Genomic DNA, 18,447 nt, shown 5'->3' with positions numbered 1-18,447 from the left:
CCACTGTACCGATATTCATGGTCTGCATGGCCTCTTTGAACATGTCATTGCTGAAGATGAGTGAGACCAGCTCCTGGGTGGCCTTGTCCAGGCTGCAGGGCAGCGTCCTCTGCTTGGAGCGCTTCCCTCCATCCACACTGTCCACCTGGGGAGGGGAGAGGAGAGCTCTAGCTCCGACAGGCAGAGAAGCTCCCCCCTCCGGAGGACATTCCCATGCACCCCAGGGGGCATTCCAAGAGGAGAATGCTGTTATGCCAGCCACCATCCAGCTGCAGGGAAAAAGCCCCCCAGAGCCAGCAATGGATCCCCCCAGCCCTGCCCGGCCACCCCTCCCCATGGAAGTTTGTCTCCAGCGGGGAGCTGCCTTGAGGGGGTGAACTGAGGCCATCACTTGAAGCAGGATGTGACACTTCGCTGCCTGTGGGCCAAACCCCAAGGCCCTCGCTCACTCCTCATGGAGGCAAAGCTTCCACCAGCTCCTGTCACGCTCTCGGGCAGCAGCGGGACACGTACCCAAGCCAGAAGTTCAGAACATGGCCCCTGCATTGCAACTGCACAGCCAGGAGTGGGGCTGCCTTCCCTGCTCCCCCAAGTCTCCAAATGGGGCTGTGCCAGTCCCTCAGCCCCATGGCACATATGTCCCTAGCTGCCTTGGGCAGGTTCCTGTTTTCCTGGCTCCATGTGGGGGCAGCCTGGTTTATCCCAGGGGCCCCCAGTCACTCACCTTCACGGTCACCTCCTGCTCCTCCTCGGCCCCGTGCTGCACCTCAATCAGAGTGTACTTGCCAGGGTGGGCCACGAAGTTCTCCCGCTCAGCCCAGCTGTTCTTGGTCTTCTCCCGGAACTTCTTCTCAAAGTCCTTCTTGGCGGCTTCCAGGGAAGGGAAGGGGCTGAGCTTCGACTGCCCCACCTCCCCCTAGGAATGAAAGAAACCCGTGGCAGGGTAAGGCTCAGTGCCCTGTTCCTGTGCTCACAGCTCACCTTCCCCTTCAACTCGGGGCTCCCCCTGGACTGGGGCTGCAGCTGGCCTACAGAGTGCAGCCGTGGGCACCTTCACACAGATTCAGCCTGTGGAGACTACAGGACCCAGCTTGCAATTCTCCATTTAATAAAGGTAACAAGGCTGCACTGCATGCTGTGTAGTCTCCACAGGCTGCATGTATCTTCCTGGGACATTAATCCAATTAACTAGCTCTCCAGATAAGCCCGACTCTGACTCTCCTGCATGCACAGCTTTGCCAAGTCACCCAAAATGCCACACCCATATTCCAATCCCAGGGTAGGGTTCTTCTGGCTAGCCTCGGTAAATCAGACTAGGGACATTACAGACAGAGGTGGATTTTCCTGCCAAAGTGCAATGCCCTTGGCTAGTGTTTTGCCTGGGGCAATGGATGGGAAGAAGTGTGTACTTAACAGTGGTTTCCCCCTGCTTTGCCGAGTCCCCATGGCCCCTGCAAGAATAGCCACAAAGAGGAAAGCAGCAGGCAAGAGAACCATGTTGGGAGCAGGTGGCTCCTATCTGGGCTTGATTCCATGGGATGGTCTAGGAAGGGTGAGGAAGGAACCCAGATGTCCAGGTAGGCAGGATTCTTGGGGCCCATCCTTGCCCAGCTTTGCAAATTCTGCTAGAGTCCTCATCATGGAGCAAGGTTTGGAAAAGGTGTTTGAAGTACGAGGAAATTCCCAGCTAAAAACCTTTCTTAGGCTGGAGTCAGGGCTAAGCAGATGTTCAACTCACCCTTTTGGAAGGTGCCTTTAAAGAATGCTGCCAGTGCAGTTTAAAAGACAAAACCAAACCTGAACCCTGGAAAACCTGTACATGCCAAGTTAATTTCCTATTTGAAAAATACTTCAAATAATGCAATGTGTGGAATTGCCCAGCCAGACAACCCTAACTCTGCCCCAGAGAATCAGCCCATTAGGTGATCTTCTTACGAGTACTTCAGCTCAACCATTTGTCACATTTTCAGAGCAAATGTATGTGTATCCCTCTCTGTGGTTCACCAAGAGGCCATCAGCCACCATCTCTCTTGGGCGGGGACCCACATCTCACTCTCTCCTGACCAGGGACTTTAAAGCTGCACAGCTTTACACCGGATTTACACTGGAATATCCCCAGCAAGCCAGACTGCCCAGCAGGCCTGTGCCTGCAGTTTGCTCTCTCTCCAAAAACTCTGACCAGTGTATCAGCAGCAGCTGTACCTTACCACATAGCTCCTTCTAAGCAAGCACATTTATTCTCAGGGTAAAAGTATTACAGAGATAACGTATTAAACCAATAGGTGAACCCACACACATGCTAAAAGCTTACCACAGACCACTCCCAACTCCAGTCCAGGCACTGGTAAATTTCTTGAAAACCCACAGTTGGCTTTTCCCCATGGTTACAAGTTAATCCATCTAAGATCCAGAACCAGGACAAAGGCCCCGAGTCAGTTTAGGCTCAGGCTACTTATCCTAAAGCCCTTTCTTTGTCTGTTGGTCTCTGGGGAATCCAGTTTGAACCAGTATACGCGAGCATCCCCAGGAGGTGGTACCTCTCTGTAGGTGTCATGACCTGAGTGATTTCCCCTAACTATCCCATTCTTTTTTCACTTCCTGGAGGGGCTGCAGTAACCATCTCCCCATGAAGTGCATACAGCTCTGGGCCCACAACAATCCACAAACCTGGCCTACACCTAATATCAGCTGGTCTCCCAAAGTGGGGTAGGAAGTTGCCCTGTCTGTCACACTGTCACTACAGGCTACCAGAGCCTTGTTTTTCTGGAAGTTAAAGCTACACCAGCTGCAACCGGCACGGTGTAAAGCAAATTAGGGCAGGGACAGCCCTAGAGCTCCTGGGACCTTGTCAGTGAGGCACTGGGTTGGGCTGTCCCTTGCATGGCTCGGCCTCCTTGGGAGCATCTAGCAGGGATCTGAGTCACCAGGGCTCAAGGTGCTGAGGCTAACAGCCCTGGTGCTAAAACTGGCTTCGTCCGGGACTGTCTCCCCATGACACTGACATCAGCAAGGGGAGTTCCTAGAACTCGAGGAAGTGGGTTGAGACTGACACCTAGTGGCCAGGGAGGGAATCTCACTATGGCAGCCAATGTAAATCACCTGTTTACATGACAGTGTCCATCCCCCAATGTGCTGGGTACTGCATGCAAAGCAAGAGAGCCCCTGCAGAGCTCACAGCTTGAGAGGTCCCTTTTGGAGATCGAGCCAGACACCCCCATCAGCCCCTCTTGGGGGGACATGCCTGGTGGCTTCAGCCCCCCTTTCCCTGGCCTGTCCGGAGTGGGAAGGGTGTGCTGTGCCCTCCCTGCGTCTCCCCAAGGAGACTTTTGTGGGGGTCTATCACCTCCAGTACCCAAGGGGATGGGAGCAGGGGGAAAATAAGAGCATGTGGGTCCGTGCTTTGGGAAGGGGATGGGAGCGTGGGACCCCTGTGTGCAGCGAGTGGGGATGGTAAGCTTGATCTATAGGGTGAGGGGTGGCAGAGGGCGTGACCCCTCAGGGGGACGGAGGATCCCACATGCTGTGGGGATGGGAGGGGGGGTAAACAACAAGAGGAAAGGGTGAGTCATGATTTATGACTCCGTGCTGCTCAGTATAGGCTTCCCAAGGACCAGAGCTTCCAGGAAGCACAGAGCACATGCCACGCATGCCCTGCGAGGGGACAAAACCCAGACACTAACTGTGTTTCCACTTAGCTCAGGGGGATGCAGCCAACAGACGGAGCTTCAGAACCACCTTTCACTTGGATCTGATGGGACCCAAGGCAAACAAACACAGCGAGCAAACAACTAGGAGAGAGCCGGAATTTGAAGGGGGGCCATAATGCAAACACACAAATAAACAAACAAATGCCAGCAAGTAAAGGATGTAATTTAAACACCCAGCTTCTGCACAGGAGGACAGTGCAGGCGCTGTGTCTAACTGCCCTGGATTTAGCTTATTGCCATGCCCCTAGGACTGGAGGCCCTGGCTGGGCCTTGGCCTCATGGCAGCAGAGGTCGCTCCTGTAACAACACCTCCTGGTGGCTGGCAGAGGGAGGCATTGGCCCAGCTGTGCAGTGGCTGGGCAGGGAGCAGGACACTCACCACGCGACCCCAACGGTTCCAGCAGCTGTAGCTGCCATTCTGAACGATGAGCTGGATGATGTAGAACTTGTTGTTGTTGTTCCCGATGTTGGTCTGATTCAATATGCAGTCGTAATCCTCGTGGATCTACCCAACAGACCACAGGGGAGCAGTGAACGCGAGTGGCCCCTCGAGCAGGGATGGCTACAAAACTGCTCTGGGACAGCCTGCACTGGGGTCAGACAGGGAGGGGCTCCCTCGGGCTGGGATCTCCAGGACTGTCCTGTAGAGCAGTGTTAGTAATGGGGTCTGCACTGGGAGGGACACGGAGGGGCTCCCTGGGGCCGCGATCCCCAAGACTGTCCCGTGGAGCAGTGTTAGTAATGGGCTCTGTGCTGGGGTCAGACAGGGAGGCACTCCCTCAGGCTGGGATCCCTGGGACTGTCCCATGGAGCAGCATTAGTATCAGGGTCTGCAGTGGGGTCAGACAGGGAGGGCTCCCTTGTGCCGGGATCCTCGGGACTGTCCCATGGAGCAGCATTAGCTGATGGGTTCTGGTGGGGAGAGGCTCTTTCAGCTCTGCCTAGCGCTGGAGGCCAGAGCACTTACCAGGTCCCAGGGACCAAATCCTTGCAGCTCTGCTGCAACCCATGAACTTCCTTCTCTCCCAGGGCTCACGCAGCGGGCTCTCCGAGTGCCAGCGTTTAGCCTCAGGGCCAGCCTTAGGGCCAGGCAAACGGGGCCCACGCCCAGGACACTGTTGCCGGGGGGCACGACAAGGGGCTTGCCCTCCCACTAGCTGGCTGTGGCTCGACTTCTCCCTTCACCGTCCCCTCCCTTGCGCTGGGCTGGCGGGCTTCTTCCTGACCCCAACCCCCTGACCCCTCCCTCGCACGATCCTAAGCGGCTCCAGCTCTGCCCCAGCCCCAGGGAGCCCAGAGCAGCACGACTGGGGCTGGTCACTGATGGCACATGAATGGGGAAGGGGGGAAAAGAAATGGGAGGGGAGACTTAAAGTGACAGTGGGGTCGCTGTCTCTCAAACTTCCCTAACACACACGCACACACACAAGCTCTCACACTCACATACACTCTGTCTCTCACAGTCCCCCAACACAGATCGTGTGTGTGTGTGTGTGTGTGTGTGTGTGTGTGTGTGTGTCCGTCCTTACATTTGAGCCCAGCCCGGTGTTCTGACAACACAGTCTCACACTCCCCAACACACACAGTCTCTCACACAATCCCCTGACACACAGTCACACACACACACAGGCTCTCTCTCTCTCTCTCACACACACACACACACGTATTATTGTTGTTATTACTGCTTGGTACTTCCTGTCAAAATGTTTGTGATGAGCCAGGAGTGGCTAGGGGCTGCAGGAGGGTCCTGGGCTCTGGCAAGATGCAGCCCCCACGTGACAGCACAAAGCCCACCTTGAGCCATAGGCCAAGCACCAGGCATCACAAGCCACCACAGTAGCACAGAAGTAAGCGGCAATACACCAGGGGTTCTCAAATTGGGGGTTGTGAGGTAATTACATGGGGGCTCGCGAGTTGCCAGCCTCCACCCCAAGCCCCGCTTTGACTCCAGCATTATAATGGTGTTAAATATACAAACAAGTGTTTTTAATTTGGGGGGGGGTTGCACTCAGAGGCTTGCTATGTGAAAGAGGTCACCAGTACAAAAGTTTGAGAATCACTGCAATACACCATGTACCATGCCACCCTTACTTCTGCGCTTCTGCTGACAGTGGCCTAGGAATTTGCTAGTTGTGGCAGTTACTCATTGTGACATTATCTGATTAAAACATGACCATGTAGATCATTGTTGCAACCACTGTTATATATTTGCAACAAATCTTGTACCAAATGTGGCATGTAAGATGTCTATGAAAAGGTTAGGAATATGTAAGACAGTTGGTAAGACAACTCCCATCTTTTCACGTGCTGTGTATTTATACCTCTGTACTGTATTTTCCACTCCATGCGTCTGATGAAGTGGGTTTTAGCCCATGAAAGCTTATGCCCAAATAAATCTGTTAGTCTCTAAGGTGCCACAAGGACTCCTCGTTCTTTTAGTCAAAGTAAGTGGCTCATCAAGGGACACTTAATTCACAATGGACCATGGGAGATGCCCATCTACATTGAATGGACTTTCATGTGGACATTCCAGATGAAGTATAGGTAATGACCCAGAGGTGATGGGGGCGGGGGAAGCCCATAGGAGCCGGGGAGGATGGTGGAAGGGGGAGGCACCAAAATACAAGTTCTCCCAAGATGCCATTTTCACTAAGGCCAGCCCTGGGGCCAGGTGACGTGGGAAGGCGTCTCCTCCTCCCGAGGGGACCCTGCTGCCTGAGCCTCACTCATACCTGGGCATCACTGCCATTGCTCAGCTGGCAAGCAGAGTCGATCTTGGCTTTGAGCTTCTCCTTGGGAGCGGTCCTCAGTGCCTCCATGGTGGAGCGGATGCTGTCCTCCTCCGGCTCCTGCTTCACCTTTTTGTCCTGGGCCGGGGCCTGGGCCTTGGTAGGTGCCTTGCGTTTAGGGGCCATTGCTCCCCTGCAGCGATGGCCACCCTGCTGCAATAAGAATTAGGGCCTCCATTAGAGTCACTTATGTCCTGCAGAGGCAGGATGGAGGGCGAGGGAGCTGTTCTCTGTCACAGGCCAGCAGCCTGCTCAGTTCCCAGGATTATCCCAAAGCTACACTAGCAGTGGGTGAACACCAAGAGCTCTTCAGAATTGGGTCCAGGGAGGACGGCTAGTCTTGTGCTTATGGCACCTGGAGACCTGGGTTCTGCTCCCAGCCCTGCCACTGACTTGGTGTGTGAGCTGGTGCAAGTCACTTCACGCTCCTCCGTGCCTCAGTTTCCCCACCCATAAAATGGGGATAATAATCATTCTCCAGCTCGAAGAGGGGATGTGTGAGGCTTCATCTCACTAGCGTGTGTTGAGTGCACGGAGATCCTTAGATGAAAGACACTTCGCAATAGTCTATAAAAGCTGCCATGGAAACATCTCAAGCCCAGGTGCCCTCCCGTTTCTAGTGCTAGCCCACCTGGACTACACCGAGGCTTTCCCCAGCCCTTCCCCAGGAGCCCTCACAGGACAACTTCCCATATGTGCTTAGCAAAACCTGCCTCCTTTCCCCATCCTAGCCCACTAGCCCCACACACATCAAGAGAATGCAAGCACACCCCCCACCCCTGCTACTGTTAATTTTGGAGCACTTGGAAGTGTGCTGAGCATACAAGGAACAAGCTAAGCCCCAGCCCCTGTCCCAATGAATTTATAGTCCAAGGCCCAGGAGCTGGGTCAGATGGGATGAGACTAGCAAGGACCACACAGCGCTGAAGGATGAGGAATATGAGTGGCAGAGGCAACCAAAAAGGAAGTGGGGGAAACCACTGACCCCCAAAGGATGTTTGGTTACAATTTAAGCTCAGTCCTTGGTCCATGCAGAGCAGTATGTCTCTCCCAGACAAACACTGACAGGAGACTAGTTCAACGAATAAAATACCCGTCTAGTGCCCGGCGTCGGGCAATGGTTCCATCCAGCTGAAACAACTTGTAATCTGACAGTGGCTGCGGTCCAGGGGGTGAGCTACCAATGGGGAGTTTAGCCTGCTGCACTCTGTGGCAGGCTGGTGAATATGTGTTTCCAGCACTTTCCTGCAGAGCCTAAGTCCTGGACTGCATCCCAGGCATTGCTGTTCCTCTCCCTCACCCCACCCATGGGAGCCATCCAACCAGAGTGAGAGGAGGGGCAGCAAAAGCCTGACTGTAACCAGGTCCCTGATTTGGCTGTATCTGTAGCATGGGTGGGTCCTTACTCCTTGAGAGAGTGGTGGTGACCAGATGCTCTGATTCGTTGATGTGAGATCTCTGCTTAAGGGAAGGCCCTGTCTGCACTGGAGTGGGAACCAAGTGTGAAACCCTCTAATTCTCTGTTTAAACACAGATCTGGCAAAGACAGTTTCTAGCACTGATCACCTGACCATGTGGGCAAATGGTCTGGCGTTCTGAACAATCAAACCAGGATGTCTCTCAAGCCCAGCGCTGCCATAGCTTAGCACAGCCAAGGAGGAACGAGTTTTGCTGGATCCTTATTTAAATGTCCCCTTACATTTGAGCCCAGCCTGGTGATCTGACAGCACAAGCACACATCCCAATTGAACCACAACCAGTCAAACCCAGACAGCCCCAGCCCAGCTGACATCAATGGGGATTTCCCCCTGAGTTAAACCTCCAGACTTCACTCAGCATTCAGCTGCAATGCAGCAAAAAGCAGGGTGATGGGATTACGTAGCAACACAAAGCACGTTGGGTTAGGATGTACTGACACAACAAGTGTGTCCTACAAAACAAGCAGCTGAAAGAGCCAGCCCCATGGCTGGCTGGAAGCACGCCCTCTTTGGGTGATCATGACATGCAGGTTTCTTTGGTGACTGGTTGCTGACTGAGGAAGCTTTAAGGGGTGGGAGAAGTGGTATCACAGATGTGTAAGTTTTCTGCAGTATCCTTGGGAGTTCTCACTGAACTAAGTTTGAGTCTCTTTGGGGCTCATTGTATTAATAATACATTATCCGTTCATTTGAGGGCCCGGATTGTACATAACTTCTCGAGAGAGGGAGATGAGAGACCTGGGGGTTCACAGAACTATAGAGAACAATGGGCCAGATAAGAATGGACTATGGGAACAAAATGTGTTAAGTGGTTTTCATGGGAAAAAGCTATGGGGAGGTGAATGCAAATTCCCCACATCCAGCTATGCAAAAACCTGGTGGCCTTTTGAGACCACACCCTGAGGTATGAGCCATTGCCTGCTGATTACTTATTGAGGCCAAGATTACAGGCTCAAGCTGTATAAAGAAAGAGCCAGGACTATTCCTGGTGGTTCTGAATCTGAGCTGGTTATGAACTCATAGCCACACTGAAAATCCAGCTGTGGGGTTTGAAGGACTGACATGTCCCACGGCCAGAGGCTGTAAATGGGGTGACCTTTGGTAAGCGTTTTAGCATACGTGTAGGTTCTTTTAATGTTATTAATATGTTTACCTGTAATGCTTTCACCTTACAAATAAACGTGCTTGCTTAGAAAGAGCTGGGTGGTAACTGATAACTGCAGGCCATTATGCTGTTCACGATCTCTGGAGAGAAAGTGAAGTGCTGACACTAGTCCATTTAGGCAGTCTGGCTTGCGCAGTGTAGGCAGGAAACTGCAGTCTTAAAGATCCCCACTCAAGAGGGAGAGAGCCACGGGTTTCTGTCCAAGAGAGGTGACAGTTGAGGAGCCTCTGGTGGACCACAAGGCGGGAAAATACAGGGGCAGCTGCCCTGAGCAGGGACAAATGTGTTGTGCTCTAGTGTGCTTTTTAAGATGTCCAAAGAAAGTATACATTTTTCTCAAATTTCTTTCCTCCTATTTTTTTACATTATTAATATTATTAATACTACTGCTACTTAGTTCTTAGACAGCAGGCAGGTCTAGCCTACTGTAGAAGACTCTATGGACCACTGGAGAACTGGAATTATAACATCACAGACACCAAAGAAGTGAAATCTAAGTAACTGGGAAGGGAAAGCATTTTTATTCACACTGTTTAAAACGCTGGTATTTTATTTTAACTCTACTGAATTCAAACACCCACTACGCACTTTAGAGAAAAGCTCTCTTGGCTAAAGATTGCCCTTTTAGTCCACACAAGCAGCCGCCAAGGAGTCCTCCAGGAAAGCCAGAGAAGACTAGGCTTGCCATGCCTAATATTTCTCGGGCAAGAAACCACCAAACCTTTCAACCTGCCAAGCCTCTAGTAAGCAGAGAGCGGTGTGGGGGTGGGAGGGGGATGGTACAAATCTATATGTGGCAGGTCATCTTTAAAATGTAAAGTGAAGGGGTTTATGGGTAGATTATCTTTTTTGCCTCCCTATTCTGGGAAAGAGGCAGAAAAAGCAGCTCAAAGACAACCTCTCCCTTGGGACCAAGAGAGAAATTTAACCCACCCAGCCAAATGGCAAGCACCGGTTGCACTTCTCCACGTAAGCTTCATTTGCATACCCTGGCACAAAGGAACACAATGCCAGCAGCAGACCCCAAACCAAAGGGGAACCTGGGTTGGAAGAATCACCCAATTTATTCCAGGTGTCCAAGTAATATAAGCCAAGAGCAAGATACAGAAAACCAGGACCAAACAGGAAGGAAATACGGTGGGGCAGAAGAATTCCAGGCAGAGATTGCACAGCTCAGTCTCTAGTGATAATATTCCCACTAATGGGCAATGAAGACTTGAACCTACATACTCCGTGAATACGAGATTCACGGGACTCCAGATGCACGTGGCTGTATTGTATAACCCTAGTCCTACACAGCTGTGTATGGGTACAGCGATACCCATAAAGCAGAATGCCCCAGAGTCTCGCCAGGCTCAGTGCACGACCAATCCCTCTGAGGGGCATTATCTCCATAAGTGTGATGTCTGAGTAGGCAGGCAGCAGCCCTGCAGGGGCAAAGAGCAAACAAGCCACATAAACAAGGGAGGGGCGGAGAACGGGGCCTTTACAGACATTTCTGTGCACAGCAAAGCAATGGGAGCTTTGGAGAGGCGGAGACGGAGCAGGGAGAGCACTCGAGTTACCCTGGGGTTTGCTGATCCTGAGCTAGGATTTCTTTGAGGAGAAGGAGAAGGAATCTGGCAGGCAGGGAAGGTCCAGCACCACAGTTCCATTCCCAAAATTAATCATGCTACAGATCAATCCCAGCAGCCATGGCCTGAAGGCAGCAGATTGCGTGCCCTGCCCTTGAGGCCCATCAGGGCTTTAACAGCAAGGGACAGAGGCACAGGGCAGCTGCAGGCTCCACTCAGCTGTTCTCCACCTGCCCTCTAGCCTGCTAGGGAAGCAGATGTGCACTCACGTACCTGGAGCTCCTTCGCAGACTGGGGGTGCTGGAGCTGCTCCTCCTGGCCAGCCTCAGCAGAGAAATACAAAGGGAACAAGTTTAGACAAGCCGGAGCTGGCACAGCCGCCTGCTCTTTCCACTCTCCCTACTATTCTCCTCCTCCCCGTGACTTCAGCCTTTCTGCTGCAAAGCAACTCCCCTTGTGGGAGAGGAGCCAGCTCAGCCCAGAAAAAGGAAGAAGTAAGCCGGTGGCCTCACATTGCACTGTTAGTGCCAGGACTAATGCCGGCTCGCAGGTCGCCTGGCACAGGCTCTGCGCTGCGTGGGCTCAGGGGAACTGAAGGGGAGTTGCTAGGGGAGAGAGACAACAGTGAGAGATTTCCAACCCTTCTAGAAAGGAGGACGTGGGGGTAGCTCTCAGCCAGGCCAGCACATTCCGGCCTGGATGCTCTCAGACTTTTTGCTGTTGGAACAATATGGTCAGGACAAGCCTCTTTCCCTGCAGAAATTCTCAGCTGGGTGCAGCTGCAGAGGTGAGAACCACTGAGCTAAACAGCAGTGGGGGGGCAGGGTGGGGGGGGGCAGTAAGGGCTAGTGGCTAGGGCACATGATCACTCCAGGGAGTAAATCCTCCATCAGTGGAGCTGTGGCAATTTACACCAGCTGAAGATTTGCCCCCAGAGTTTATTTCCCGGCTGCTCCTAATTTTTTTTTAAAGTGACTCTGGGCAAGTAACACCAGCTGTGCCTCCCTGCCAAACCGGGATACCAGCACCCACCAGCTCCGCACAGCGCAGTGAGCCGTGGGGATGAAGGGCACCACAGAAAGGCATCATGAATTCCGCCGCCTGGCATCTCAGTCCCCTAGTGAGGTGAGAACTTCAAGGCCCAACTGGGACCAGTTTAGATGCTCCTGTGCCCAAGTCTGAACTCCGCTAGAATCCAGTCTTTGGGAGAGATCCTGCTGAGCACCCCACACCGCTCAACCCAACAGAAGCCATAACTGCTCAGCGCCCCCTGAGGCAGGCCCTTTCTGCTCACCTCCCTGCTCTGCCCCATGGGTCTGCCAAACCCCCAAAGCAAGAGTCCAGATCTAAACATCACCTCTCAAAGCCACCGCCCCTCACAGGGACCCCGGCCCCAGTGCTGCTACCTGCTACTGAGCCTGAAACAAGGGCCCCCCTGCAGACTGCTCCCAGCCAGTGGCCCGCTCCCCAAGGTCACAGATCACTACCCCCAGGGCCCAGCCCCAAGTCCTCACCCCCTCCCACACCAGACCCAAGGCCCCCCCAACCAATCAGCCCAAGCCCTCACCCCCCCACAACCAACCAGCCCCAGGCTCCAGCCCCTCCCCCCAACCTGAGTCCCCACCCCAAGCCCTCCACAAAACTAGCCCTGAGGCCCCGGCCAACCCACATGCGGATGCAGCATGTCGTGCGCAACAGGCTCCAGCACCCCCTAGTGGCGCACTCACCCCACACAGCCACCGCCTTCGCAGAGTGCACTGCACATGCGCAAAAAGAAACCGGCAGGGGAACGGTCCCGCTCACAGGCAGCTCAGCTCACCAACAGGAGACAGGGCGGGGCCCAGCAGCAGATTTGTCTGATAGGAGGGGGAGGCGGGGCACAATGCAGGAGGGAAGGGGCGTAGCCCTAGAAGGAAGGTAAGTGTGGAGGGGCGGACCTGGGAGTAATTCCAACCAATGGAGATCAGATTTCAGAGTAGCAGCCATGTTAGTCTGTATTCGCAAAAAAGAAAAGGAGTACTTGTGGCACCTTAGAGACTAACAAATTTATTTGAGTATAAGCTTTCGTGAGCTACAGCTCACTTCATCGGATGCATTCGGTGGAAAATACAGTGGGGAGATTTATATACACACACACAGAACATGAAACAATGGGTTTTATCATACACACTATAAGGAGAGTGATCACTTAAGATGAGCTATTACCAGCAGGAAGGAGGGGGGGAAGGAGGAAAACCTTTTGTGGAGCTGTAGCTCATGAAAGCTTATGCTCAAATAAATTTGTTAGTCTCTAAGGTGCCACAAGTACTCCTTTTCTTTTTGCGAATACAGACTAACACGGCTGCTACTCTGAAACCTGGTGATAATCAAGGTGGGCCATTTCCAGCAGTTAACAAGAATGTCTGAGGAACAGTGGGGGGTGGGGTGGGGTGGGGGGAAGAAATAACATAGGGAAATAGTTTTACTTTATGTAATGACCCATCCACTCCCAGTCTCTATTCAAGCCGAGACTGGGAGTGGATGGGTCATTACATAAAGTAAAAAGAAAAGGAGTACTTGTGGCACCTTAGAGACTAACAAATTTATTAGAGCATAAACTTTCCTGAGCTACAGCTCACTTCATTGGATGCATTTGGTGGAAAAAACAGAGGAGAGGTTTATATACACACACACAGAGAACATGAAACAATGGGTTTATCATACACACTGTAAGGAGAGTGATCACTTAAGATAAGCCATCACCAGCAGCAGGGGGGGGAAAGGAGGAAAACCTTTCATGGTGACAAGCAAGGTAGGCTAATTCCAGCAGTTAACAAGAATATCAGAGGAACAGTGGGGGGGAGAAATACCATGGGGAAATAGTTTTACTTTGTGTAATGACTCATCCACTCCCAGTCTCTATTCAAGCCTAAGTTAATTGTATCCAGTTTGCAAATTAATTCCAATTCAGCAGTCTCTCGTTGGAGTCTGTTTTTGAAGCTTTTTTGTTGAAGTATAGCCACTCTTAGGTCTGTGATCGAGTGACCAGAGAGATTGAAGTGTTCTCCAACTGGTTTTTGAATGTTATAATTCTTGACGTCTGATTTGTGTCCATTCATTCTTTTACGTAGGGACTGTCCAGTTTGGCCAATGTACATGGCAGAGGGGCATTGCTGGCACATGATGGCATATATCACATTGGTAGATGCGCAGGTGAACGAGCCTCTGATAGTGTGGCTGATGTGATTAGGCCCTATGATGGTATCCCCTGAATAGATATGTGGACAGAGTTGGCAACGGGCTTTGTTGCAAGGATAGGTTCCTGGGTTAGTGGTTCTGTTGTGTGGTGTGTGGTTGCTGGTGAGTATTTGCTTCAGATTGGGGGGCTGTCTGTAAGCAAGGACTGGTCTGTCTCCCAAGATCTGTGAGAGTGATGGCTCGTCCTTCAGGATAGGTTGTAGATCCTTGATGATGCGTTGGAGAGGTTTTAGTTGGGGACTGAAGGTGATGGCTAGTGGCGTTCTGTTGTTTTCTTTGTTGGGCCTGTCCTGTAGTAGGTGACTTCTGGGTACTCTTTTGGCTCTGTCAATCTGTTTCTTCACTTCAGCAGGTGGGTATTGTAGTTGTAAGAATGCATGATAGAGATCTTGTAGGTGTTTGTCTCTGTCTGAGGGGTTGGAGCAAATGCGGTTATATCGTAGAGCTTGGCTGTAGACAATGGATCGAGTGGTATGATCTGGATGAAAGCTAGAGGCATGTAGGTAGGAATAGCGGTCAGTAGGTTTCCGATATAGGGTGGTGTTTATGTGACCAGCGCGTAGTAGCACCGTAGTGTCCAGGAAGTGGATCTCTTGTGTGGACTGGTCCAGATTGAGGTTGATGGTGGGATGGAAATTGTTGAAATCATGGTGGAATTCCTCAAGAGCTTCTTTTCCATGGGTCCAGATGATGAAGATGTCATCAATGTAGCGCAAGTAGAGTAGGGGCATTAGGGGACGAGAGCTGAGGAAGCGTTGTTCTAAGTCAGCCATAAAAATGTTGGCATACTGTGGGGCCATGCGGGTACCCATCGCAGTGCCGCTGATTTGAAGGTATACATTGTCACCAAATGTGAAATAGTTATGGGTCAGGACAAAATCACAAAGTTCAGCCACCAGGTTAGCCGTGACAGTATCGGGGATACTGTTCCTGACGGCTTGTAGTCCATCTTTGTGTGGAATGTTGGTGTAGAGGGCTTCTACATCCATAGTGGCTAGGATGGTGTTTTTAGGAAGATCACCAATGGACTGTAGTTTCCTCAGGAAATCGGTGGTGTCTCGAAGATAGCTGGGAGTGCTGGTAACGAAGGGCCTGAGGAGGGAGTCTACATAGCCAGACAATCCTGCTGTCAGGGTGTCAATGCCTGAGATGATGGGGCGTCCAGGATTTCCAGGTTTATGGATCTTGGGTAGCAGATAGAATACCCCAGGTCCACCCCCACGAACATGATACAGTTCTGTGGTGACCTAGAATCCTATTTTCGACGTCTCAGACTCAAGGAATATTTCCAACACACCTCTGACCAACATATTAACCCACAGAGACCTTCCTGCCAACACTACAAAAAGAAGGATTCTGGGTGGACTCCTCATGAAGGTCGAAACAGCAGCCTGGATTTCTACATAGACTGCTTCCGCCGACGTGCACGAGCTGAAATTGTGGAAAAGCAGCATCGCTTACCCCATAACCTCAGCCATGCAGAACACAGTGCCATCCACAGCCTCAGAAACAACTCTGACATCATAATCAAAAAGGCTGACAAAGGAGGTGCTGTCGTCATCATGAATAGGTCGGAGTATGAACAAGAGGCTACTAGGCAGCTCTCCAACAGCACTTTCTACAAGCCATTACCCTCTGATCCCACTGAGGGTTACCAAAAGAAACTACAGCATTTGCTCAAGAAACTCCCTGAAAAAGCACAAGAACAAATCCGCACAGACACACCCCTGGAGCCCCGACCTGGGGTATTCTATCTGCTACCCAAGATCCATAAACCTGGAAATCCTGGACGCCCCATCATCTCAGGCATTGACACCCTGACAGCAGGATTGTCTGGCTATGTAGACTCCCTCCTCAGGCCCTTCGTTACCAGCACTCCCAGCTATCTTCGAGACACCACCGATTTCCTGAGGAAACTACAGACCATTGGTGATCTTCCTAAAAACACCATCCTAGCCACTATGGATGTAGAAGCCCTCTACACCAACATTCCACACAAAGATGGACTACAAGCCGTCAGGAACAGTATCCCCGATACTGTCACGGCTAACCTGGTGGCTGAACTTTGTGACTTTGTCCTGACCCATAACTATTTCACATTTGGTGACAATGTATACCTTCAAATCAGCGGCACTGCGATGGGTACCCGCATGGCCCCACAGTATGCCAACATTTTTATGGCTGACTTAGAACAACGCTTCCTCAGCTCTCGTCCCCTAATGCCCCTACTCTACTTGCACTACATTGATGACATCTTCATCATCTGGACCCATGGAAAAGAAGCTCTTGAGGAATTCCACCATGATTTCAACAATTTCCATCCCACCATCAACCTCAATCTGGACCAGTCCACACAAGAGATCCACTTCCTGGACACTACGGTGCTACTACGCGCTGGTCACATAAACACCACCCTATATCGGAAACCTACTGACCGCTATTCCTACCTACATGCCTCTAGCTTTCATCCAGATCATACCACTCGATCCATTGTCTACAGCCAAGCTCTACGATATAACCGCATTTGCTCCAACCCCTCAGACAGAGACAAACACCTACAAGATCTCTATCATGCATTCCTACAACTACAATACCCACCTGCTGAAGTGAAGAAACAGATTGACAGAGCCAGAAGAGTACCCAGAAGTCACCTACTACAGGACAGGCCCAACAAAGAAAACAACAGAACGCCACTAGCCATCACCTTCAGTCCCCAACTAAAACCTCTCCAACGCATCATCAAGGATCTACAACCTATCCTGAAGGACGAGCCATCACTCTCACAGATCTTGGGAGACAGACCAGTCCTTGCTTACAGACAGCCCCCCAATCTGAAGCAAATACTCACCAGCAACCACACACCACACAACAGAACCACTAACCCAGGAACCTATCCTTGCAACAAAGCCCGTTGCCAACTCTGTCCACATATCTATTCAGGGGATACCATCATAGGGCCTAATCACATCAGCCACACTATCAGAGGCTCGTTCACCTGCGCATCTACCAATGTGATATATGCCATCATGTGCCAGCAATGCCCCTCTGCCATGTACATTGGCCAAACTGGACAGTCCCTACGTAAAAGAATGAATGGACACAAATCAGACGTCAAGAATTATAACATTCAAAAACCAGTTGGAGAACACTTCAATCTCTCTGGTCACTCGATCACAGACCTAAGAGTGGCTATACTTCAACAAAAAGCTTCAAAAACAGACTCCAACGAGAGACTGCTGAATTGGAATTAATTTGCAAACTGGATACAATTAACTTAGGCTTGAATAGAGACTGGGAGTGGATGAGTCATTACACAAAGTAAAACTATTTCCCCATGGTATTTCTCCCTCCCACCCCACCCCCCACTGTTCCTCTGATATTCTTGTTAACTGCTGGAATTAGCCTACCTTGCTTGTCACCATGAAAGGTTTTCCTCCTTTCCCCCCCCTGCTGCTGGTGATGGCTTATCTTAAGTGATCACTCTCCTTACAGTGTGTATGATAAACCCATTGTTTCATGTTCTCTGTGTGTGTGTATATAAATCTCTCCTCTGTTTTTTCCACCAAATGCATCCGATGAAGTGAGCTGTAGCTCAGGAAAGCTTATGCTCTAATAAATTTGTTAGTCTCTAAGGTGCCACAAGTACTCCTTTTCTTTTTGCGAATACAGACTAACACGGCTGCTACTCTGAAACCTACATAAAGTAAAACTATTTCCCCATGTTATTTCTCCCCCCACCCCACTGCTCCTCAGACGTTCTTGTTAACTGCTGGAAATGGCCCACCTTGATTATCACCACAAAAGGTTTTCCTCCTTTCCCCCCCTCCTTCCTGCTGGTGATGGCTTATCTTAAGTGATCACTCTCCTTACAGTGTGTATGATAAACCCATTGTTTCATGTTCTCTGTGTGTGTATATAAATCTCCCCGTTGTATTTTCCACTGAATGCATCCGATGAAGTGAGCTGTGGCTCACGAAAGCTTATGCTCAAATAAATTTGTTAGTCTCTAAGGTGCCACAAGTCCTCCTTGGCGCACGTCTACCTAGAGCGCGCCAGGCTGCAGCCCCTACTCCGGCTCCTCACGAATATTTTATTAAGATTGTGGTTGCACTTTTCCTCTCACCTTCTTATCTACGCACTCCCTGTCCCCACCAAGTCACGGGATCTCCCGGTCAGCCTCCTCCTGGCCCTAGCTAAAATGGCCATCTACAAAACCAGAGTGAGGAGGTTGGCCGATGGAGTCTCCTGTGACTGTGGGGCCTATTTCCGATCCTCGGTCCGTTCACGTATCCGGGCCGAGTTCCTCTGGGCGGCGTCCTCTGACTCCCTTGACGCCTTTGAGGAGCCGTGGGCGCTGTCCGGGGTTCTCTGCTCGGTGGCCCCGTCCGGTTCCCTTCGTCTGACCCTTTCACCGCACTCCTGTCCCTGTTATTTCATTAGTTGTCCCCCGGAATTATTTGGCTTTCCAGGTCCTGTGGATCCCCCTCTTAGGCGGGG

At 51.4% G+C, this 18,447-nt stretch overlaps 1 protein-coding gene across 11 annotated transcripts in view; it reads right to left on the bottom strand.

The window, feature by feature from the left end:
* PARP3 (poly(ADP-ribose) polymerase family member 3) overlaps nt 1–18,222 on the bottom strand; it is a 28,125-nt gene extending 9,903 nt beyond the window's left edge. The window contains exons 1-6 of one of the 11 annotated variants that reach the window (XM_038411454.2): nt 18,074–18,222; nt 10,987–11,037; nt 6,440–6,649; nt 4,087–4,212; nt 725–916; nt 10–145 (exon numbers count right to left, since the gene is read on the bottom strand). In XM_038411454.2, coding sequence (XP_038267382.1) covers nt 10–145; nt 725–916; nt 4,087–4,212; nt 6,440–6,622 — 637 coding nt within the window. In that variant the 5' untranslated portion in view covers nt 6,623–6,649; nt 10,987–11,037; nt 18,074–18,222. Of the gene's footprint in view, nt 1–9; nt 146–724; nt 917–4,086; nt 4,213–6,439; nt 6,654–10,986; nt 11,141–11,745; nt 12,028–12,440; nt 12,586–18,073 lie in introns of those variants that run through there. The other 10 variants (XM_038411456.1, XM_043518848.1, XM_043518849.1 and 7 more) reach the window with 10 other exon arrangements.
* Nucleotides 18,223–18,447: the final 225 nt, after the last annotated feature.

Source organism: Dermochelys coriacea, chromosome 7 (assembly GCF_009764565.3).
Source record: "Dermochelys coriacea isolate rDerCor1 chromosome 7, rDerCor1.pri.v4, whole genome shotgun sequence".
Taxonomy (NCBI): domain Eukaryota; kingdom Metazoa; phylum Chordata; order Testudines; family Dermochelyidae; genus Dermochelys; species Dermochelys coriacea.
This window is presented reverse-complemented; position numbering and strand designations above follow the sequence as displayed.